This window comes from Chelonia mydas, chromosome 7 (genome assembly GCF_015237465.2).
Source record: "Chelonia mydas isolate rCheMyd1 chromosome 7, rCheMyd1.pri.v2, whole genome shotgun sequence".
Taxonomy (NCBI): Eukaryota; Metazoa; Chordata; order Testudines; family Cheloniidae; genus Chelonia; species Chelonia mydas.
In genome coordinates this window covers 22,138,270-22,163,185 of record NC_057853.1, presented here as the reverse complement: position 1 = coordinate 22,163,185, position 24,916 = coordinate 22,138,270, and the positions used below count along the sequence as shown (strand labels likewise).

The following is a 24,916-nucleotide window of genomic DNA, read 5'->3' as shown; positions in this document are numbered from 1 at the left end:
TTGTATTCTTTTTTTAATTATAACTGGCTATCAAAGCATCACATAACTTGTTATAATTTCGCACTGGTGCTTGAACAGTTTGGTTTCTGTAAAAGCTCACATGCAGTGTACTTACAAAATCAAGGCGCTGATACATCCCAGACATTTTCAGATAACTCTTCTTAGTAAAATTTAAATTACTAACTTAAATTTTAAAAATTGTAGATGTTGTAATCAAGACCTGACAGTCTTTTCTTTAGCCGCCTTGGAGCAGAGAGAAGATATTTTATCTGCGTGTGCGTCCAGAATTGTGTAGCCAGTTGGTGAGAATACATGTAACAAGGATATAATATATAACATAAATAATGAATTCTTAGAGAAGATTAAGACCCCAGGTTATATCCTGTATTTGTTGTCATAGGCTATGTGTCAAACCTGTATTTAGGACAGCCTTCACTTGGATTCCCATGAGGTTTATTTGACCTCCCCTGTTCCTTGCAAGATGAAGATCTGCAGCATATGTTACCATCTGGTAATGCAGCCATTCCTCGAAATGGTAAACAGTTGAGATCAGTACAAAAGTTAATGATTTCCTGAGATTTAGCAAGAATGTTCTAGGGTCTTAGAGGTTCCTTCCCCTTCTCTTTGTGTCCCTAAGAGCAGCCACTCTGAGATTTCCTACTTGCCCTTTCTAGTAATATTTTCTGTTGGAAGAGTAAGCAGACTTTGGCCACTCTAAATAGAAAGACTTTCTTTGGGTTCACTTAGATGGACAGCAGCCCTCCCCCGCCCCCGGGGACTATCCTTTGGCTCCAATGTGGTATCTGTTTTGAAATTCACATTGTTGTCTTGAAAAAATAGCTTGGGAACCATGCGCTGGAAGCCGTAATAATTGGGAAAGGACAGGCTATGCAGAGCTTGTAAATGTGAGGGGGAAAGAGTTCCTTATATCATCTACCTCTTTTTAGAATGGAGATTCTTAGAGCAGGGGTTCTCAGAATAAATTTTTTGGTGACTTCAGAGTGTGGCCACCAACTCTTGCTGGTGGCCACTATGACAATTTTTCTTAAAATACTTACTTGACTTTAGGAAAAACAAATAAATATGCACATATATGTGTCCAAATTATAATTTATTTATATAGGGGTTGGGTTTTTTTTTTCAGACTCAGTAATAAAAATAACGTACAGTTCTCTATTTACTGGATCTAAAAGAATAGAAACACAAATAAGGTGCTTTGCACATTCTTGTCCTTTGTTGTTTTTGGTTTTGGTTGCCTTTTTTTAGAAAAGACTTGCTAGCTAGTAAAGCTCTGGATGGGGAGGTGGGTAGGGAGACAATGGGGACCGGGGCAATGGGGGTTGAGGTGAGCCCAGCGTCAGAGCCTGCCACTGCACAGAGTCCTGGGCCGGAGGAGGCTGTGTGGGCCAGGGACAATGGGGGAGGGGTAAACCCAGAGCTGGCACGCGCCACTCCATGGCTGGGGGCCAGGGCCAGAGCCCAAAGTCCCATGACTGGAGCCTGCCACCTGCCGCCCCAGGGTTGATGCTTGAAGGCCGAGCCTCACATCCCTGGGAAGGTGGGGAACTTACTGGCTGCCTGCTCCTCCAGCGTTTGTGGTTCCGGCCCCTGATGGCCCTGAGGGAGAGGCACTTCTTTGCACGCCCCTCAGTGCCCAGGAGGCTGTGGCTGCAAGAAAATCCCTGGTGGCCGCATGTGGCTGCATTTGAGAAACTCTGTAGGGAGGGGGTGCAGTGTGCAGAAAGGGGCTCAGGGCAAGGGGTTGGGGCACAGGAGGGGGTGCAGGAGGGGTTCGGGTGTGGGCTCTGGCCCGTAGCCGCTTATCTGGAGCAGCTCTGGGGTGGCAGCGGCATGCAGCGGGGCTAAGGCGGGTTCCCTGCCTGCCCTGGCCCCGTGCCGCTCCCAGAAGCAGCTGGCACCACGTTCCTCTGGCTCCTGGGGGAAGGGGGGCAGAGGGCTCCGCGCGCTGCGCTCACCTGCAGGTACCTCCCCCAAAGCTCCCATTGGCCATTCCCGGCCAATGGGAGCTGCGGGGGCTGGTGCCTGCAGGTGAGGGTAGCATGTGGAGCCCTCTTCCCCGCCCCCCTTCCCCAGGGCCGCAGGGACGTGGTGCCGGCTGCTTCCGGGAGCAGCACAGGACCCACGGCTCCATGGGGTGGCAATCCTATGGACCGGTTCCAAAGCTCTAACGGGCCAGATCCAGCCCACGGGCCGTAGTTTGCCCACCCCTGCCCTACATCCTGGGCTCCGTGTTGGAATACGCCATCTAGGGGTTGATGGTGCCCCATGTTAATCATACTGACCACCTTGCATCTCCCTGCCAGCTCACCATCTTAGTGCGTGCGTGTGTTGCAGTAGTGCTCAGAGGCCCCATTTAGGATCGGGCATCATTGTACTAAGTGCTGTACAAACATATATGAACATGCAATTCCTGCCCAAATTGCTTACAGTCCTAAAACTAGAACAGAGCTATGTCTGGGATGGAATGAGAGACAGTTCCTTTGTGGGTATATGTATCAGTATTCTGAACTTACTGGGTAGGACCAAACATTTGTTTATGCTACAAGGTCCCTTTATCAGGCATTGTTTGTTGAGTACTGAAGAATGCAGAATTTGCCACCCCCATCTGAACTCAATGAGCAACAAACAACTGAAGGAGCAGACTAGTCATGCTGTTTAGTCTTGAAGCACTAGACCATCTGTAAATCTGAAAGTAGTTTACCAAAGTCAATAAATTTGATTATCTCCATTATACAGATAGAGGAACTCAGACACAAACAAAGTCACACAGATTCTGCTAGGGATGAAACTCAGGTCTGCCAACTCCCAGCCCCATGCACAGTGCACTTGACCACCACTGCTCCTGTATAACAAGAAGAAATGGGAAGTGGGGCGGTTCTTCCCTCTGTATGATGCTCTGTCTCCATTCCATAATCTCTCTCTCAGCCCATAACACACCAATCCCATCAATCATGGTGGGTTACTCGATTTACCTTCTCTACTTTGTATGCGCACACACCTAATCAGACTCAGCTGTCCTGTGTTTTGTCACCTTTTATCAAGTACCACATTTAAATTTGTATTTTAGTGTACTGAGGGGTGGGGAATGAAAATGGGATTTCCCCTACAGTGAGTAAATTCTACTTTACAGAGATCATACTGCAGGAAAGGTCAAAGCAGCACAAATCACGGAGACTGCTTCTGTGGCATTTATAGGCATCTGAGTATCCCTTTCCTTCACTCTCCAGCCCTTTTAAATAGCTGCAGCTTTGCACAAGGGGCCAAGTGCACTACTGTTTTTTTCTCTTCGTATTTATATGGCTCTTCACGTATTCAGAGTGCTGTACAGATCTTAACTAACGAGTCTTTACAATATGTCTGTGAGGCAGGTGGGTAAGCCTTATTATCCCCATCTTGCAGGAGGGCAAATAGAGAAATGAAGTGCTTTGCTCCAGGCCACATAGTGAGTCAACAAGAGAAGCACCAGGTATTGGCCACTGCTGAAGGCAGGCTACTGTGTCTTATGGACTAGTGGTCTGATCTTGTGTGACAGTCTTTGTTCCTAACCACATTACCTGAACCTAGACTCCACCTTCCTGTGAAGTATCTCAAGAAATTGCACAGCCATCCTCCCTGCATACTGCTCACTGTCCTGTCCTGGGTTCTATCCAGCTTGCGTCTCTCTTCCAAGAAGAACCTCCTAGCAACAGGAAGCCACTGAACAGACCTTGGAAAATGGGCAGTTCTTTGAGTACCTTCAGTAACATGCCCTTGTTGTTTGCGTGCTATGGTGACTTGGAACACTGCCATGGACACACTGTCTGTCTGATTTTATTATAATTGCTGCATTATTATTTTGCCCTTTGTTAACCAGTGGAATTAGTCTGGGGACTCAGAACTTTTCCTCCCTCCTTCCTTCCGTGTTTAGCAAACTCTGCACATCAGTAACCACCCACAAAAGAAGCAACATGTACATAAAAGACCAGTGCTCCCCACCCTTCACTTTTCTTCACATCCTTTTCTCAGTGCTCAGAGAGCCATGACTCAGACTGGGTTTAGAGAAGACAACTTGTTAATCCCCTCCCTGCTACAGAGAATAAAATGGCATTTCATTCCAAGCTCTATTAATGCGCTCGCTCCTGGGATAAAGCAGGCGTCCCAAAAGGCAGTGGCCACATTTTTTTCTTTTGCGTTGTCTTTGTCTTCTTTTGAGTGTTACATTTAGATTAGCTTCTGAGGATTAAATGTTATTACAGCCCCTGAATCTGTTAAGGGGGGAAAAAAATCAGTGAAGAAGTTACGGCTTAGTGCAGGCACTCAAGATTTATCCTCAAAGTGCTGTTTTTTTAATTTCATTCTTTTGTTAAGTTTGACCTTATCTTATTTTTGTTGTTTTTTAAATTTGGAAGCAAGGATCAGCATGGTTGGGTGTGGGCATATGGTATTCTTTAAAAGGTAAAGCTGCAGAGTGGGGTAGGGGGATTAGGAAGTTGTTAAGAGCTAAAATTGTTCTGGAGCTGAATAATTTCCCTCTGAGATAGTCTTATGGTCTGTTGAACTCTCTCTGAAGCTGCTTACCAAGAGCCCTATTGCTTAGCTCGCTATGCTGAGAGGACTGAATATGCCATGCACAGCTATCAATGAGAATTTAAAGAATGCTCGTATCTTGTCATCCTGATAGAGATCAGCTTTGAAACCAAGGCAACTTTCCAATGGAAAGTCTGCCATCAAGATTTATTCCACATGGGACCTCCTATCTAAGAGTTCATTTAATGATTCTAGGATCTTTAAACTTAATGGACATGAGTATTTAAGGTGATTATGTTAGAGAAACTGACAAGTGGTAAGTATCCTCCTAGGCTTTGTATGGAAAAGAGAACTGCACAGACTTGGCACAGGCATGGGGTAAAAAGCTTCTGGACAGACTGTGAGCTTGGAACAGCAAATTATTCCATAGTTCAATCCCCTGAAAATGAGGGTCTTATTAAATTTCATAACAGACTTTATAGCAGCAACAGGCCTTCACTGAAAGTGGAAATTGTGAGCAAATCCCCAAGGAACTACCAGCTTTTTGACTGGTTTCTTTAGAGTTTGGGAAGGTTCGAAGGATCATGCATGCTGCTACTTCATTGGCTCATGAAATCTTAAAGTCTGATATCAGCAAATTTTTAACTAGCCCCATATATTTCTACTCTGAGGGGACTGCACACAGGGGTAGAATTCTGAAGCAGACATTAAGTGTACAATACTGAAGCACAAGAGGAAGAGGCAGGGACATCACAGGCTTCAAGCAAAATGGCTGTGGGGTTTCTCCTATTATTAGATTAATAGATTCATACATGGTTGAAATTAGGGGCCTAGGCAATAGGGAGATAGTAACTTTCAGGGATACAACACCAGCTACCCCTTGGAGCTCATTCTCACTTCATGTTGAGGTAAGAGCAAGACTGTTACCCCATCAAAGAAGGGTCTGGCTCTTCCCGCTCCTTCTAACACTATTCGTGCTGGTTGCTCCCAGCCTTGCTTTCAGTGATTCTGTTCCACATGCATTTCATATAAAGGGATTCCATGACAGCCTGGCCTGCACTGCACTGACCCTTTGTGCCTCCAGACCTGGTCTGAGTTGGGAAATTGAAGTATTGCTGAAACTGGCCTTGAGGAATATGTTCCCCCGAAGTGATATGTAAAATGGTGCAAGTGCTAGAGTAGATGGGATAGTACTGGCTTTAATGCCCTTTCAGAAAGTATGAGCAAGTCTTTATAGAAACAAGAGTTAATTATCTTTTCTTAAATGGAGTTGAAGGTAGTTCGCCCCATTTACACTAGGACTTATCCATTTTCAATACTGTTTCAGGAGGACCATTGTTAAACTGTTTCTAGCTGTACATTGATTTCAGGGTCTGGCACTCAGACCAGTTGTAAGTTTTCTGTTCTCGTGGTCCTTTCTGTTCTGGGAGGGTGGGGTATTATAATGAGGGTTGCACTGGCTGTGCTGGAACTGCATAAATGTTCCAGTTGGCTCACTTTACTTTTCCTGGGAGTGCTTCTTAAAGCCTTAAATAGTTACTGCTACAGTGAAATGTTACCAGACAGAAGACATGAGAGTTTGCATAAAGTGTGCTGTGGCGGGGTGGTCACCCCACCCTGCCTGGTAGGGCTTAAAACAGCCCTAAGAGAGGGCTGTAGCTGGAGGAAAGCTAGGCTGATTGGGGGAAGTAGTCACAGGTGGGGCCACAGCTGGCCCTATAAGATGGCTGTTAGCCAGGAGCTGAGAGACTCTCTCTCTCTCTCTAGCTACATGGAGAGAGGAGGGCCTAGCTGCCTGGGAAGCTGAGGAGGGTACCTAGGGCAGACCAGTGCTGGGGAAGGGCAGAGCCCCAGGCTGCAGCCAAGGTAAAGGCCCACAAAAGGGTACTAAGGCTGCAGAGGAGCAGCCCCGACCTCGACAGAGGCAGCTGGTCCGACCCCCCCTTCCCCTCCCCCCCCATGCCGATGATGAGTGGTACAGACTGCAGTCTGCCCCAGGGAGCAGGGGCTAGACGATGACTGACAGTAGCCACTGAGGCAACGGAGGGATAAGGGGTTGGGGGTTCCCCTGGAAGGGGAGACCCAGACTAAGAGGGTACGGCCAGGGGGCAGAACCCTAATCTAGAAGGGCAGAGTGAAAATGAGTGTACAAACACTGTACAGGTTTGTCACTACTGCAAAACCAGTGCAAAAATAACGGTCTCTCCTCACAAGTGCAGCAGTTGCTGTAGGTCAAAATCAAGGTGCAATGGTGTAGCTGTGGGGTGAGGATCGGGGGTTGGGATTGGACTAGCAGGGGAAGAAATGACAGACTCTGGAGTTCACTAGGTACTTTACTATTGCTATTGATTTCACATGGAAGGCACTCATACTATGGTGATGGGTGGAAGCATAAAACCCTTAAGACAGGTGAATAGTATAAAGTGCATTGACAGAGCTGATTCTGATTACTTTCAGCAGCAATAATATGTACCCCCTTAAAACAAAACCACAGTTAACATAGTCTAAAACATGTTAAACAAAGCTGGCTGGCAGCTCAAATTTACTGCAAGAGACAGACTTCATCAAGAATAAAAGTGAAAATGGAACCAGAGCACTGACATGGTTGGTTTGGGGAGTGTGAAAAACAACATGGCTGAAGCAAGAACGTTACAGTTTCAGGATGTTTGAGACTCACCTGGATGTAGTTTTCCTCCGTGACTCCATACTAGTGACTTTTTAGGCCTTCTCTTCCCTCTCCCAGGGAAGGTGCCTTGCATATTGATTAGTGACCTCAGGTTGGCCACCACTGGATGTTTGCAGCTGCCTTTCTGTGTGCTGGTGGTGGTGATGGCCAGGGACTGATATGAGGCTCAGGTCATCTGGAAAAGCCTTTTAAAAAAAAAATAGTGAATTAAAGATGTCAGAAGCAATAATGCCTCAGAAACCACTTGTAACTGGTGAATTAATGACTTGTTTGCTAATTAGAAGCCCAAGGCGAAGCTGAGGCAACACTTCTAACAATCTGGTCATTAATTCACTAACAACTGATTTCAAGGGCAGTGTTGCTATTTTGAACAGTAATTGTATTCATGCTTCTGAATTATATGCTCTGTATGTGAGATGCTTCCATTTATTAATGAATGTTAAATTCTCCTTGTGAGGTGATAGGAAACAAGGGGATGTGATATTGGACAGTATTTGAGAGGTATTGAGGAGAGAGATACTGATATTCTGAAAGTCAGAGGTTCTATATTCCAATATGTGTCCTGAATCTCCTCCTCCTGAGGAGATGATAGTCATGACATAGCTACACAAGCCTCCAACATGGTGAGCTGTCTCCCCAGAGATCAGTATCCAAGCTGTATGGTTTTATTGGCTGCACCTTTCCTTTCCTTGTAGAGGGTGAGAGATCATTTTATAGCATCATACTCCAATGAGCACTTTATGGATGGTCAAAGTTCTTCAGCTAAAATAGATTTTCATGTAAACCCTAGCGCAACCAGTAGCTTTCCGCATAGAATCCCGTTAACATTGAAACCTCACAATCAGTAGACCCTCAGCCTGATTTCAGTATATCTAGGCCTGCTGGAGTTTGGTTCACCCTTCTCATCCTCACCTTCTGCTTCTTCCCTGTGTCCTGAGGTTGACCCCTGAAGGTCTCTTTCCTGCATGATGGGACAGGTGCACACCCAGCTTTTCTGCCAAGCCCTCCAGGCCCATGTCTAATTTGGTTAAAATGTAGCACTTACTGACTCCAGAGTGGTCCATAGGGGTACTTCCTTGGAGAAATTTTTTCAGCAGTAAGCTGGAGCTGACTCTGATTATCATTAATAGCTGAAGTCAGTAACCCTGAAGTTGGTGCTGGTCACGTTAACTTGCATGAGAGGCTTTTGGTGCCAGTTTGAAAGCATATGGTTTCCTGTGAATTGAAAACCATGTTCACGTAAGTTGTTTTCTATTGGAATTTCTTGTGTTCTTTAAGTACTTTGTTGAGATTGTGTTGCTTGCCAAGACCTGAGTTCAAGGCTTTGTGTTTCTCCTGCAACAGCAAAATTTCCAATGTTTAAAAGGGTGGGTGAATGGTGGTGGAGTCAGTAGTGAGTGAATCACACAACATAGTGTAAGTATGATGTGCTGTGGGGCTGAAGGCATCACCTTATGCATGAGATGTCATCCTCATTAGATTGCAGAAAGTGCCATGGGGTCTTTAAGCTGAAGTGTTTAGTTCCAGTGTCGCACTTGAATTCTGATTTGGATAACTGAATTCTGTCTCTGTAAATTTCACCTGCAGCTTCAGTCAGATACATTATATACACTACATACAATAGTGTATCTAGTGTGGCTGTTGTTCTGTCCACCCCAGAAATGCCTGCATTTTGGTGGTGGGTGAAGTAAATACTGTAGGAAGCTGCTAAAATACTTACCACCCTTCATCCAGTCTAAAAGTATGATGCAGGGGGTATCACTAAAAGGAAAACATCTCTCTAGCTTTGTGAGAACATCATAAACTCCTCTCTTGCAGACGCCAGGTTTTGCAGGTAGAATAGATAAGGATTGGTTTTGGAATTTTCAAATCTGTATAGATTTGGCATTTTCTCAGTAGGCAGTTACCCCCTAAATGCTGTAGCACTGACCATCCCAACATTTTGTGTTCTTAGAGCCAGTAATTCATGCATTCAGTGAGCTGCACATATTCCATTCCTGGTCTGAGGTCTTAACTGTTCTTAAGTGTTGTTGTTTATCTTACTTAAAAAAAAATAAATGCCTGTTTGGGTCACCTGTAGGGGTAAGTTTTGTTTCAGATGCAGTTACCTCTTGCTGTATTGCTTTTTTGCCTTGTGGGAGCTCAGCCATCCTCCTTTTCTGATTCAGAGAGCTCCTTCCAGCAACAAGGTTCTGACTCATTCCTGTTTGGCTTCCAAAGGCCATTTTAATGCTAACTTTAGACTCATCTTTGCTTGTCAACCTTAGTAGCTTGGCATCTTTGGATGAAATGGTGTGTGGTGTTTGCAGGCATGAGATCAACTTCTGTTAACTTCAGTATCTCCTGGCAAGGAAAAGAACAGGCTGTAATTTTCCTTTCCGCTTCAAAACTGGCAGAGTTCCTCCCAAGTCAATATCCTACATTCATCACTAGTAAAGAATCTATGTCCAAATATACATTTGAATTGCCTGTGAAAAAGTCTTTTCTATTATAACACACAACTTGCCATCTGCCATGCAAAATGCTAGTAGAGATGAATAGTTACCTAATTTGCAGGCTCAATGGGATGGGGCCATGTCATCCTCCTTTTTGTGCAGTTTTGAGAGTACTGGCACTCAACAGATAACATAAGTATCCATACTTGTAGAGATTATATCGGTCAGTCATTGAAGTTACTTGGACTTTGTCTAGCAAAACAGCCTGAGATATAAATTGAAGCCTTCTAGGGGCACTCATCAGTGAAATGGAGAATGACTGCTTGTTTAGTGAGGTTAAGAAAACAAGTTAGAGCACGGGAAGTAGTATGATATACAGTATTTGGCTGAGTACATTATGGTAGTCCAGAACCGTCAGTTCTGGTCCCAGTTTTGTCCCTTCTGGTTTGAGTTTTATATTTCTAAAAGCTCATGTTTCAGGGCTTCAGCTGGTCACCTGCAGGAGTCAGAAAGGGTCATTTCCCTTCCCCCCTCTCTCCCCTGCCCTCTGGCAATGTACTCTGGGTTTTCTTGGTCTCCTTTGTCTGAAGCATCAGATATAGCCCTGGCTCGTGATGGGATGCTGGATGGCATGGGTCAGGGCTCTGAGGTGGCACCAAGCTTTCTGTGTCTCACATGCTGAGTTGGCTGATTCTTGCTCACATGCTCAGGATCTAACTGATCGCCATATGTGGGGTCAGGAAGGAATTTCCCCCCAGGCCAGACTGGCAGTGACCTGGGAGGTTTTTCGCATGGCGTATGGGTCACTTGCTGGAATTATCTGTATATCTCTGTCAGTTGTCTGCAATTGCAGGGGCCTTGGGCCTCAGTCTCTTCTGTTCTCTGCCTGTGGCACACAGTAGTTTAGTATCCTGTGGGCTGTAATAGTCTGGTCTCATTTCAGTTGTTGGGCTTAGTATGTGGGTGCTGGGTGATGGTGTTGGACTGTGATATACAGGGGATCAGACTAAATTATAATTTCTGGCCTTGAACTCAGACTTTGTGACTTTGGGCAAGTCAGTTAAACTTACGCAGTGAGGTTCATCATTTGTGAAATAGGGAGACTACCTGCCTCAAAGGGGTATTTGTGAAGTTTAATGTTGTTAAAGCTCTTTAGTACAGGGGCTATGTATTATTATTGGGTATTAAAAATTGCAGTGTAGATGCTTAGGCTGGAGCCCAGGTTCCAAGATCCTTCCCTCTTGTTGGGTTTCAAGCCAGGCTCCAGTCCGAGCCCGAATGTCTACACTACTATTTTTACCTCTGCAGTGTGAGCCTCCTAGCCCAAGGCAGTTGACCTGGGCTCTAAGGCTCTCTATTGCTAGTCTCTTTTTTTTGCTGTGGAGACATTCCCTAAGTCCAAAACTCCTTTTGTCTTAGCTGGAGTTTTGTGATTAACTTATCCTTAGATATGTTAATTGAGGGGTGAGTTCACAGTTATCAAGAGGTCTGTAATTCATACAGTCCTGAGTACCTCTGGCAGTATGTCTGCACTGTAGTTAAAAACTCACGGCTGACCCATGCCAGCTGACTTGAGCTGTGGGGCTGTTTAATTGCAGTGTAGATGTCCGGGCTCAATCTGTAGCCTGGGCTGTAGGACCCTAGGAGGTGGTAGCCTGATCCAGAAAGTCTGCACTGCAATTAAACAGACACGTGAGCCCGAGTCAGCTGGCACAGGCCTGCAGTGGGTGTCCGATTGCAGTGTAGACATACCCTGAGTTTAATAGTACAAGGTAGCAGAAGGAAAGCTGTCTTTGGGAGGCCTATAACTCAGAAATCCATTTGTTTCTTTCACCAATAAAAGATATTAGCTCACCCACCTTGTCTCTTTAATCTCCTGGGACCAACAAGTCTACAACAACACTGCAAACAGCAGATTTTAGAGAGGCGCTTACAAGAGTCAAGTTTAAACCATATAAAATTGTGGGCATGGAAACTCCTCTAGCTGTTTTTCTGTACTGGTGCATGTGCAATATAAGAAGTGTACATTTTCTTCAAGTTGGATTCCCGAAACATTTAGTGGGTACCGTAGGCGCCGACTCCATGGGTGCTCCAAAGCTGAAGTGCCCATGGGGGAAAAATGATGGCTGCAGAGCACCCACCGGCAGCCAGCTCCCGTCCCCCCAGCACCTCCCGTCCGCTGGCGGCCCCGTGGATTAGCCTCTCCCCCTCCCTCCATCACCTCCTGCCTGCTGCAGATCAGCTGTTCCGCAGTGGGCAGGAGGTGCTGAGGGGAGGAGTGAGGGCCAGGCGAGCTCAGGTGAGGGGGTGAGAAGAGGCGGGGTGGGAGTGGGGGCTTGGGGGAAGAGGTGGAGTGGGGGTGGGGCCTGGGACAGAGCCAGGGGTGGGGGTCGAGCACTCCACGGCACGTTAAAAGTTGGTGCCGCTGGTGCGTACCATACACTAACTTGGGTAAAACGTGACAGATTGAGACCTTTTTGACCTGCATCACATCAATAGTTTGATCTCTAGCTCTGTGCAAAATACCAGAAAACAAAACCTCACCTACAGTTTTTTTTTTTTTTTTAATGGCTATTTATGGGGTCTTATATGTCTGGAACCCTTGGCTCAGATAACTCCAAATTTTGGTCACTAACACTATCCTGCACCCTCCTGGGGCACACTAAATTTCAAAGAAACCAACTATGGGTGTTCTTTTTAGAGAACTTGGAAAGGTCCAGCTTTAAACAGGTGGCAGAATGCAACCTTAACAATAGTGGCACTCCCATGCCACTAGAATATAGCAGTTGCTTCACCCACCACGGAAATGCAGCTATCTCTGGGGTGGAATGCAGCAGCTGTTCAGTTGCAGTGCTGCACAACTGTTTATGCTGACAGGAAGTAAAGCAGCATATTGTATCCAATGGAAACAGCAGAGGGAACTCCAGGACGCAGAATTTAGTTATCTGAGCTGGAATTTAACTAGAACACCGAGGCTAATGGTGCTATCCTTATGAGAAGTCCCAGGGGTGGTTCCTCTCTATTTTGGTCCACATTGTCCTCTTACTTGACATAGCATAGTATTGTCATAGCAGATTGGGCTTTAGTTCTGCCCAGCGTGGTAACTAATCCACAGCAGTGTCCAATCCCGAAGCTTTGGAGGAAGGTGAAACCAGATCTGTTGAACAGTGTTCTTGAATACTTGAGGAAGGGCAGGAGTGTTTTCTTCCTGACCACAGAGGTTATGCTCCTGAAACATACGATTTGGTACCTCATCTTAGTATTTGTAATAGAATATTATTGGATCATGGAAGTCAGAGATGGAAGAGATCTATTAGATCATCCACTCAATATTCCTGCTAAATCAGTCACCAAATGACTATCCCCTTTTTAATTCTAGCTATATTATTGAACTGCCATGCTGGGGCAGGGAATTCCAAAGCAAGTAGTGAGGTCATGGCTGTCAGTGATAAGGATGCGATAATCAGAAAAGAAGAAACCTTTCTTTGTCCTGTTCGATGTATTCCTCCAGAGTTATTTTCCTAACATGTTAAAGAGAAGCTGTCATTGACAGCCAAATACTATCAAAGGGAGAATGCAGTTTTCCAGCTCAGCTAGCCATTTATAGGTTTTTGTATATGTGCAATAACATACCACAGTACCTGACCATTGCACCAACATGCTCACTCTAAAATACCCACAGCATGCCTTGTGATGCAAAAACATCCCACTGTGTGATTCCCAGCTGCTGTAGACGTACTAGCACTTGCTCCCTTCAAGATAGCCCCCTAAAAGTAGTAGTGTAGCCAAGGTAGCACAGGCAGCAGTGAGGAGTGGCATGGACTAGCTGTGCCAAGCATGTGTCCGCAGAGTTCAGGCCGCTTTGTACTTAGCACAGCTAGCCTGTGCTGCTGCTCGCCACTGCCATGCTACCTCAGTTACGTGACTGTTTTTAGAACACCAGCTCAGGGAGAGCTAGCGCAAGTATGTCTGCACAAGCTAGGCGTCACAGCCCCAGCTCAGAGTGTAGACGTATCCTTTATCACAAGTCACTAGTTTATGTCAATCCTGACTTGCGACACCCCAAGCTATCTATGCCCTGGGCTGTCATACAGCTCTGTCAATGCACCTCATTTCTGACCTGCCACACCACCTGATATCTCAGCCCTGGGCTTTTCCTGAGTAAATGCATGAAAATGTCTAGGTTTAGATTCCATCCCATCTCCCCCACAAACTCATTTGTAACTGCCGTATACAGTTCAGTCTGAATACAGTTCACCAGAGTGTAAAAGAGCAACCTTCTGTGGCATCTTTTGACTACATCTGGGACCTCTGAAACAATCAACTAGTTTGCCTGGTGTATAGTAACCACCAGGAAATTGCTCTCCTGCACTGGCCTATGGGGCTGCTATGCCCTAAAATGATAGGGCCAGATATTTACTTTGCTGGTGTATTTTTAGTTTCAGGACAAAATATTGGCGAATACTGGTAGGGTTTAGGGATTTTTTTGAGGCGGTTGGGCAAATAAACTGACTTCCAGAGTTGGGAATTCTGTCCCAGAAGGGTGGAGAACGGGACCTGAACCAAAATCCTTCATCTGAAAGTTCATGAACTTGAGGAAAGTTAGGAACCAATTCTGTGGTGGAAAGACAGAGATTTATTTGGGCAGGGACTGGACTCGTCTCCCTTCTCTGACTGACTAGGAGGAATGAGCATGGTTTCCGTTAATCTTTAGAACAGAATATCCTCCTGCCATTCTCTGTTACTGCAGCATTTACAGCCCTGTTTTCTCAGTGCAACTAACCCCAGGGATAAGTTTAAGATTAAATGGCACTTACCTCTACCAAAGTTTAGTGTAACAACCACCCTGGAGCTACCCCATGGTGGAGTCTTCTTTTAGTTAAACCTTCTGTCACCATGCAGATACTTAGGCTTTGTCTACACTGGAACTTCGTTGGCAAAACTTTGGTCGTTCAGGGGTGTTAAAAAACAGTCCTCCCCCCGCCCCCCAGGCGACAAAAGTTTTACAAACAAAAAGCGCTGGTGTGAACAGCGCTTTGTCGGCAGGACAAAGCTGCTGCCGCTCGTTGGGGGTGGAATTTTTTTTATCGGCAGAAGAGCTCTCTCTTGCCAACAAACAGCAGTTACACTGCGCGCCTTTTAGCGGCACATCTGTAAAAGTTGCGTAGTGTAGACATAGCCTTATTGTCTTCCTCCCAGATGCAGAAGGCTCTCCTCCCCTCCACCTCCCAATCCTGAGTCCATGATCTTCCTCCTAAAGGAGACAGCCTACCACTAGCAATCAGCGGGGTACTTCCCTGTGGCCTGTTGCGCTGCCTTGTTCCTGCATCTGCCCTTGGGGCCTAGATCCCAAGGGTCTTGCCTTAATCTATCCCTGTAATAGCTGGCTGTCTCAGTGTGTATGTGTTGGGGAGGGGGAAGTGTTACTGTCTGATTAACTGACAAACATTCTGACAAACACTTTTTTACTAGCCCAGAATTTATAGTGGAAATTCTTTAGGAACCTTGCTTTAACCTCTCGGGCACTCTGCACTTCTTCATTGGGTTTATATTCACACAGAGATGAATTTGCCAAGACAGATGAATGCAGCTGTTGGTTGTAGTAGCAGTTACCTGCCACTGCTGAACAGCCAAGAGAGGGTTAAAGAGAAAACCTCTTCTGAGCCACTAGATTGGTCCTGACTAAGATGAATGTCTAATTCACTCGCAGCGTCCTTACTGCTGCCAGTAATAAAAAGCTTGTTTCACATATTCACCCCACTGCAGACGTTTCTCTTAAATTAAATATCAGGAGGACATATAATAGCACGATTCCACGCCAAGCCAATATTATCAGATTGATGTCAGCAGTGATAATAGAAGAAGGATAAGTTGATGAGATTTCATTTATTAAATAAAGGGAATACACGGAAAGAGATAGGAACTGGTAACTCTCAGCGTGTCGAAATGCAGCAAGATCTCTCTGGCTCCATGCTTACCTCAAGGGATAGCAGAGAGAAAGATGCCCTTTGTTTCATTTAAGAAAACCTCTCCCTTCTTTTCCAGACAAAGACCTGATTTAGCTTACTCAGTGGGAGGGGGAGAGGAGGATCTGAAATCCTGGATTTCATGTGTACACAGCCTTCCTTCCCATTGGACAGCAGAGAAGCAAAGGTTTGTTTTCCCCCAGTTTGATGAGAGAGGCAAAACTGAGTTATTTTATTTCTAGTGTCAGCTATTCCTCTTTCCACCTGTTGATTTACACCTTGCCCGATATGCAGACGGGGACATAGATTATGACTTAGACTTTCATATTGATATGCTTCATTTTTCTTCTTGGGGCATTGTTCAAGCCCCTAACCTTGCAACCCTGCCTCCTGTCCTTTCTCTCAGCCCCTGTAGATGAGTCCCATCTGTCCGTTTGAGTAACACTGGTGGGAATTATAACTCAATGTATTAAACAAGGTCTAAGAGCCTAGCCTTCTCTGGAGCCAGCATAGTCTTTTTTTTTTTAAAAGAATACATTTATTTTTCCTTTTAAAAAACAGAATGAGCCTTGAACCTTTCTAAAGAGAGCCCCAGATGTGTCACTTGACCAGACCCCTTTTTGCTGAGCACCCTGTCTTACCAACAGCAGCCCAGTGCGGAGGCTAGAATGCCACCTTCCTCAGAGAAGTCTGAGCCTACTGGCTGTAGCTAACCAAGGGGGTGGGGTGGGAGGGAAGGTACTTCAGAGGCCAAAATGGGATATCACTCTCAGGAGATTATAAAGGTGTCTGAAGTATGACATTCTGCTGGATTCCACTAGGCTCCTCAGGCGTGGCTCCTTCTCAGGGTGGGGTTCAGAAACACCCGTGAGCAGGGACAGATGAAGCCATAGGCACAACGGGTGCTTGCGGCCATAGCTCTCAGTCATGCGGTGATGTCACAATCACAGGTTCCAGGTTTAAAAACAACAATTAAAAACGTGATCCAAGAGGAAGCAGCACAGTGATGTCTGCCTGAGCCTGCGCTAGCCTTGAACAGAGGGATGAGCAGCAGCCACCGGAACTAGGAAAGAAACTGCTTAGCCTTACATTCACCGCCAGAGCAGTCCAGGCACCCCCTTCTTTCCGGGAGCATGGTGGGGCCAGGCAGGCACGGGCTTAGGTGTCCCACTGGGCTCTCCAGGATAGCGTCCCCTTTGATGGAGTTTACATGGACCCCTGGGCTAGGCTCTTCCCCTCTAATTTCTTAGTTCCACAGGCAGACTGAGGGCTGGTGGGAGAAATGGTGGAACCTCCTAGATGCTACCTGCTTATAGCACCAAAATCAGCTTTCACTTGCCGTAGATCATGCAGATCTGTGATCTTCCTGCTCCATCCGTGACATGCTGTGAGCAGTAGTGAGATAGCTAACAGACCTGGCATCTAAATTGTTATTGGGCACCTCATAGATGGCACAGTCCACCCTTTTCAGAGCTATTGTTTTAGGCTATTTACAAACTCAGGCAGACTTTACTGCATTGGTTACATTCCTTCAATTTTTTAAGGTTTTCTTTACAGCTATGAGACTCCTTTTTTTGAGTGAAAGCAAAGGCTTTGTCTAAATACAAGTTCTACTGATTTACCTAAGTAAGGTTACGAAACAGATTTAGTTAAATCAGTGCAAATTCACTTGTGCAGGCACTCTTAAATCAATTTAAGACTGTCTTAACTCAATAATCAACTTGACTGTCTTTGTGTTTTATTCCTCTAGTTTATTGATCTAAACCTGTTTAGTTAAATTGGTGCAACTTGTGTGTAGATGAGATCTTGGCTTTCATTTTGAAAAAAAATTTATTGTAGCAGAGATAAGGTGTGTGATAACTCTGGCTAACTGAAATTCAGTTGCTGTGTAAACTCTCTGCTCTTTGGGGTGTTCTGTGAAGCAGTGGCAGATACACTGGTAATGCAGCTTCCCCCCAGGCAACCTGTGTCACTTTACAAGGGTTGATCTCTCACCTCTTGCAGGGGAGAGGCAGTGGTAGGCACCTCACCAGCTGCTTTTGGTTTTGTTTTTAACCCTGTGCAGTGCTGCCTGCGCCCCTGGCACAGTCTGGGCAAGAGGGTGCTATGAGCTCTCAAGTGTGTCCTAACTTGTCATTGATCTTAGTCAGTGAAGGCAGGCACCATAGCAGGGGAGGAACCAGCAAATAAGGGCTTAATGGCCCTCCATTCTGAGATTGGCAAAGTGAAACCCAAACACTTTCTAAAATGTATCCATCCATCTGAGAAGCTTATGTCACACTGTTAAATTCAGGTGAATATAGATGAATGATTTCATAACATATTGTATCTTTCTTCCCCCTTCACTCCTGTTGGATACAGTTACAAAATACACTTTAGGTTTCTTTTAACATGCTGAGTTAAAAACCTAATTTAAAAAGTCTTAACTTTCCCAATGAATTGAGGGATTAGGTGGTATTTCCTGACCTAGCCCTGTTTGGTATTGTTTCGAAGGACTCACTGAGTTGATTAGAATGATATTAAAATTGCAGTGACAGAGCAAAATGCCAACCTTATGAGTTTCTGAAGTTCCCTGCAAGTTCTTTTCCATTTCAAACTTTTGGAAGGCTTTTAAAAGGTTTTTTTGTTTAATATGACACATAAAATAATGAACATACTCCAGGGATCCTACATAGGTATTACCTTCTTTTTAAAGACCATACCATTCCGGGGGGAGGGAGGGTCTAAATTATTTGACTGTGTCTAATCCAAGCACAGCAATGTTGCTGTTACTTTTCATGCTGTGGCTGGTGTGTGGGGCATGTTGTTCCTGATAAATGCTAGAGCTTTGCCCTTGAGACTTGGTGGTGTGATCAAGGCTGAAGGTGTACTTCTTGGACAGTGTCCTAATACAGTTTTCTCAGAGAAGTATCCAGATATAACAGAATATTTTGCCCTCATCATGCCCCCTCCGCCCCCCCAGTGCATCCCCAAACTAGAAAATATGAGGGCTGGAAGTTCATGTCTGAGCTTCCTTCCCTGCATCTTCACTATAGTCACAAAGGATCCAAGAAGCACAGGATTTTTAGTTTTTTTTTTTTGCCCAGTAGAAAGAAACATGACTCAAATAATAGCTTGAATATGCAGCAAGTGCAACATCCAGAAACTCCCTCTCGGCGCCTCCGTGACTGTGCACTGAAGTCATACGGATGCATTGACGACACCATTTTTGTTGCTTGGGAAATGAATGTGATGTCATAGCACAGAATTACAACTTGCCTGTAGGATCAAGTGCTGTGGAAAGAAGAGCTGGGTTCAGTGTTCAGAGACAGACCTACAAATGTAGCAGTGCAGGAAAAGTGGGGATTTAAGGTGTAGTAGATGACAACTGAGAATTTCTTCATGTGTGCACTCCCTCCTTAACATATGCACACACTTGCACACAACTTCTAAAGTGTGGTGCAAATCCTGCAGTTTGTGTATGCCTGTCTGTGTAGATGATGGCACTTTGCTTAGTACCTAAGTACCATCATTGCTGGTGTTTTCACCTCTGCCTTCTCCATTATTCGTAACGTTGCTGCTTGTGTGTTGTATGTACACGCATATCTTACAGTATATGAGGAAGATCCCACATTATCCCTGGGTAGCTGTAAATGTCACCTATAGATGAATATTAAATGGACTATTTCAAAAATAAAAAAACAGATTTAGTCACACTCTTACTCCCTACTTTTTCTGGCCACTAGAATGGTCCTCATAACCCCAAGCCTGCTCTTTTTTTTGAAGTGCTTAAATAGCTGTGACTTACACTGGAGATTGTGAGGTGGTTTATTCAACAAGTTATATAGATGCTCTTCTGACACCTCCCGCAAGTCTACATGACAATCATAGGGTATGATTGCAGCCTTAGTAGATATATCTGAGCTAGCTTTAATCTACCTAGCTAGTGTGCTGAAGCAGTGAAGCCATGGCAGCATGGACTGCAATGCAGACTGTACAAGCCTGTCCAGAACCCTGGGTAATTACATGTGGGACTAGCCCACACTGAAACCTGCGCTGCCACAGCTTTATTGCTCTAGCTAGATTAAAGCTAGCTCGTGCATGTCTACTTGAGCTGCAGTCACATACCCAAACCTGCTCTGTTTTGACATACTTGAATAGCTGTGACATAAATTGGAGAATGAGGTGGCTTATTCAACAAGTCATGGTTGCTCCTCTGACTCTTAGGGTAGACTCTGGTTGTTTTGGAGAGTCTTGTGGTTCAGCCCAGATTCCTGGGATTTACCTCCAGCTCTGCCAAAGATTTTTTGTGTGATTTGGGCAAATCATGTAATTTCTCTCTCTTTCCTCACTTACTGAATAGGGTTAACCCTTCCTAACCTCATGGGAGATTGAGGCTTGTATTTGCTAAGTGCTTTGAACTCCTCAACCGAAAGGCACTGTGAATGGTATGACTCCTTTGGTGGTTGCTATTCCTACTGGATAACTTATTTTATGAAGATTTTTCTCATGGTTCCAGTGCAGGGGTTGGCATATGTATGGAAACTGGTAGAGTTGAAGTAAGTAGGTGAACATTACCCTTGTCACAGATCCTCCTGTTCTCGTTTTCCCTACAGGCGGAGGAACACTGAGCCTATATGCGGAGGGCTGCAGTCTGAGATTCTGAAGTGCTACCAAGAAAACAAGCATGAAGTACTCAAGTGCTCAGAGCTGGCCAAGGAGTACCAGCGCTGTGTTAGTTCAGCACAGAAGGTAACAGTTACTTCCCCACTGCGTCCTGCTGCCTTTGCTGTCCTCTCTGTATGGTGTTTTCCTTATGAGGAGGTTTCCCTCAGACTGCTGTGGCCCTGATGGCAAGGTCAGAATGTTCACAGGCCTCAGTCTCTCCCCAGGACCTCCGCACAGGCTGCTGAACCCCCCAATTGCAGCAGGTGCTGATGCTCTTTGTTAGAATCTTGAGACAGTATTGCCAACCACTGTTGGGTTTCTGCTAAGCTTCTCATGAATCTTGTCATTTTCCCCGAATCTCAACTTTTCCTGTGGACCATGCAAGCTGCATCCTTCTCGTTTAAGACGGCAAAGCAATATTTCCAACACCAGCAATATTTTTGAATGACCAGAGCACTAAGTGCTCTCTGTCTCCTAGTATTGCACCCCAAAGTGGGGGGCTTGCCTCCTGTTGTTGCTGCTTGCCATTAGTTTCCCTAGATTGGCAAATTAGACCAAGGTGTTTCCTTTAAGGTATTATGGGTATCCCAAAATTGCTGGCCCAGCATAGGAAACCTGCACCCCTTATGATCTGATTTTCAGAGGTGTGGAGCGCATACAGCTACCATTACCATCCATCCATTTTGGCTGCTCAGCACCTTGGAAGAATTAGGCCATTAGTATTTGAACAAAAGAAAGGGAATGGAAAAGATGCACAATTCACAGACCATTTCCACCGGAAATTTACACTTTCCAGGGCTTTCAACTGGCAAAAATAGTCTTTGAGATGGTGGTGAGTATAAGATGTGGGATTTCTAGTGTGTAAGGAAAGAGGAAAGTGTCCTTCCAGGTAGAGGGCCATCTGCTCTGGCTGAGCAATTTCTTGAAGGGTGTTGGGGTTTAAGGTGGGGTGGACTTCAGGGAAAAAGCAGACCCTTTGTAGGGAATATGAGACTGAGATACTTCCCCTGGGATCACCTGTGTGAAAGGGAGAGTCTGAGACTGTTGTGAAGGGAGCTTCTGTCCTTTGCATTAGTATTGTGAGGGGAAACTGTTCGCCTGATTTAAGTATAACGTGAAACAAGCTGCCAGCCAGCTCCCAGAAGAAGCCCCGACAGAAGGAGATGGGAAAATTGTCAGGATATATTAAACCAAATGTTGTTGCAAGTCCTAGTGGAATTTTTTTCCTTCCTGTTTATAAAGTAGGTCTTTGTATGTCTGCAAATCAGCAAGGTTAAAGCTGCCAGAGAAAGGGCTTTTCTCTGATATCTTTAAAGTCACCAGCTCCCAAAACATGTGGTTTCTTTTTCTTCCTCAGCTCTAAAGTAAAACAGGACCTGTGCTGCTGCTGCTCAATCTCTGCCCCCTGTTGCTGTGTGCAGAGCAGAGCACATCTCTTGCCAGTCTCTGCTAGGCAATGCTTCCTCCTTGCCCTCTGTAAATCAGGCTTGTAGCCTTTTCAGCAGAGTATATCTTTAGCAAATGCACTTACCAATACATCTTTATTGCGCCCAGTGCAGATGGAATGTGATTACCAAAGAAGACAGATTGCATTAAACTTCAGCATATTCACAAGCTGCAGCTCCAACTCGCCTGAGAAAGAAGCTGGGAAGCTGCCAGTCCTGAGCCCCAGCCTGACATTATTAAAGAGTAAATTGGAGGCTGAATGACTGGTAACAGCAGAGGGCAGTGAAAGATCCTGTTAGCTTGGAGGTTGTGAGGTTTTTTTAAGTTGTGTGTTTTCTTTATAAACCAAATACCTGGGCAATTTTAGTTCCCAGAGAATTCTGTGTACAGTGAACCTTGCTCGAAAGTTTCCCTTGGTGTTGTGGAAATCTGCTGGAAAGAGGTGCTGGCAGGGTATTGAAGCACATGTTACATTCATGTGCTGCAGGTGATGGCAAGGTGGAAGGAAATCTCTATGTACTGGGAGGGAAGAGAGGCTACTGCCAGGGTAACTGTGAGCTCTGAGGTTATCATTTGTGGTGAATTCTCCATCAGTGGACCTTTTTAAACCAAGATTGGATGTTTTTCCAGAGGATATGCTCTAGTTCAAACAGGAATTAATTCAGGGAAGTCCTGTTGCCTGTGTTATACAAGAGGTCAAACAAGATAATCACAACAGTGCCTTCTGGCTTTATAATCTATGAATTAAAAGGTTCTGAAAACACTGGATCAAATGGAGCCCTGGTGTAAACTCTTACAGCTTCAGTGAGTTCTCTGGCTTACCCCAGGTTTAACTCTGGCCAGGGTGGTTAACCCCACTGGTGTATGGCGTCCTCTGAACCCCAAGATGTGTGCATTGCCTTGGTCACAGGCTGCTGGCTATTTTTCATGAAAGGCTATTACAAGATTAACTTAAAAAAAAAAGACTTTTTTTCTTAAATTTACCTCTTATACTGAATGCCCCGCTGCCTCAAGCTATCCTGCACGTTTGTAGATTCACCTCGGAGAAGGGTGGGGAAGAGGGAAGACAACTTCGTGATGGTTTTAAGCTGAGCTTGATTTCTAGACGGTGGGGTGTTGGCCTCCCACTAACCACTGTATACAGGTGACTTTAGTTCATTTGCACACAAATGCTTTCCCCTCACTAGTGTACTTCCTTCTCCAAAGATCTTGTAATGCTCATCATGTTACTTAATGAATCCTGTAGTGCTCTGAGAGCTCCCCCTGATGGTGGCAGAAAGGTGCCCAGGACGTAGTTTAAATCCACGTTTCTCAAATGTGGCCACAATGACCATAGCCTCCTGGGCAGTGACGGGAGGGAAGCAGCACCTCTCCCCCAGGGCCACAAGAAGGGGTTGGGCCCTCCCCCTCCTCTGGAGCCACAAACGCTGGAGGCAGCCAGTGAATTCCCCACCTCCCCAGGGGTGGTGAGGCTTGGGCTTCGGGCATCAACCCTGGAGCGGCAGGTGGCAGGTTCCAGTCATGGGACTTTGCGCTTCAGCCCTGGACCCCAGCCACGCGGTGGCGGGTGCTGGCTCTGGGCTCTCACTCCCCTCCCGTTCATTGTCCCTGGCCCCTCTACAGCCTCCTCCGGCCTCAGGCTCGTACCGTGAGGTGGCGGGCTCTGACCTGGGCTCACGTCCACCCCCTATTATCCCTGGCGCCCATTGTCCCTCTACCCACCTCCCCATCCAGGGCTTAATTTGTGCCCTGGCTTGCCAGGGCTGAGTAAGTCTGCTGTGAAAATTGATATTTGTACGGTTGTTAATATCAGTTATTATCTTGTTAATCACTTATCACAGCCTCCTAACTAGCTAATAATTCTGCTATGAAAAGTGATATTAGCAAACATACAGATATTACTTTTCGCAGCAGCAGAATTACTAGCTAGCAAGTCTTTTTTTTTTTAAAAAAAAGCAACCAAAAACAAAACTACAACAACAAAAGACAAGAATGTGCAAAGCACCTTGTTTGTGTTTCTATTCTGTTTAGATCCAGTAAAGAATAGAGAACTGTACATTATTTTTATTATTGAGTCTGCAAAAAAACAAAACCTTCCATAAATAAATTGAAATGATTGGACATGTACATGTGCATATTTATTTGTTTTTCCTAAAGTTAAGTATTTTAAGAAAAATTGTCATAGCGGTCAACAGCAAGAGTGGTGGCTGCGCTCTGAGGCCACCAAAAAATTTATTGTGAAGAACCCCTGGTATAAACTAGACACGGGATGGGAGGACTCTGAACTATGATAGAAGTGAAAATTGCAGCTCTCAATAGATGGCTACTGTTCCTCCACCTCTTCTAGAGCCTGTATTGGTCAGAGCCTGTCCTTTGAAAAATCTCCTATTCTCTCTGAAAATCTCCCTGAGCCAGAAGTGTTGCATGTGCCCTGAGTTCCCCAACCCCATTAACAAATAGATAAAAGAATTCTCTTCTTTCTTGTGTTTTTTCCTTGCTTAATTCCACCCTCTTTAGTTTGAAAATATATTTGATGCATTTCCTTCCCTTCCTGGTTTCTTGGCCTGTCTCGGTTAATTCTCTTGCACTAGCCCTTTGCTGGGGTTCCAGTGAGTTCTGAAAGAGTTACCAGGATGACACTGGACTTCTGCAAACCTGCTGCTTTATTAAGGAGCAAAGGGGAGAGGGCAGCTGTCTGGCTGCAGGCCAAGAGCTGGGACTTCTAATGAGGCAGCAGAATGATGGAGAGGAGAATGAGAGAGCAATAGAGGCTCCAGGACTGAGAGTTTGGCATTGTTGGCTGAGCTGCCAGGGTCAGTGACCAATCTCAGCAGCATACTCTGCAATGCAAGGGGTGCTTAGTACAAAGCCAACTCTGGAAAAGAGCATCCCCAAAGAAGCATTGTGGACGAGGGGAAGGGGGCAATGCTGTTCACCTGATGAAAATCATGAGACAAGGGAAGAAGAAGGCCCTTGGCTCCTGGACTCTATCTCTGTGCCATAAAGATAGTGCTACCTGTGCCAGGCCGTGGAAAACCCTTTGGGTCCTCTTAAGATGGTGGCTGTTTTTACTCTTGTGGGCTTGATGGGGCAGAGGCTGATGGGCAGGGATGAAGTGAAGGTGTGTGCAGAGGAAATGTAAGGGAAATCCCCTCTTCACTGGCTTTGACCCAAAGAATATTCTTCACTTATATACTTCCTCTTAAGCA

At 45.4% G+C, this 24,916-nt stretch overlaps 1 protein-coding gene across 13 annotated transcripts in view; it reads left to right on the top strand.

Moving 5' to 3' along the window:
- The window catches only part of CHCHD6 (coiled-coil-helix-coiled-coil-helix domain containing 6), a 200,156-nt gene that overhangs the window by 102,542 nt on the left and 72,698 nt on the right, over nucleotides 1-24,916 (top strand). For 8 of the 13 annotated variants that reach the window (XM_043551985.1, XM_043551984.1, XM_037904025.2 and 5 more), the window contains 2 exons: nucleotides 15,694-15,801; nucleotides 20,210-20,345. In XM_043551985.1, coding sequence (XP_043407920.1) covers nucleotides 15,694-15,801; nucleotides 20,210-20,345 — 244 coding nt within the window. Of the gene's footprint in view, nucleotides 1-15,693; nucleotides 15,802-20,209; nucleotides 20,346-21,820; nucleotides 23,686-24,916 lie in introns of those variants that run through there. The other 5 variants (XM_043551989.1, XM_037904029.2, XM_043551986.1 and 2 more) reach the window with 3 other exon arrangements.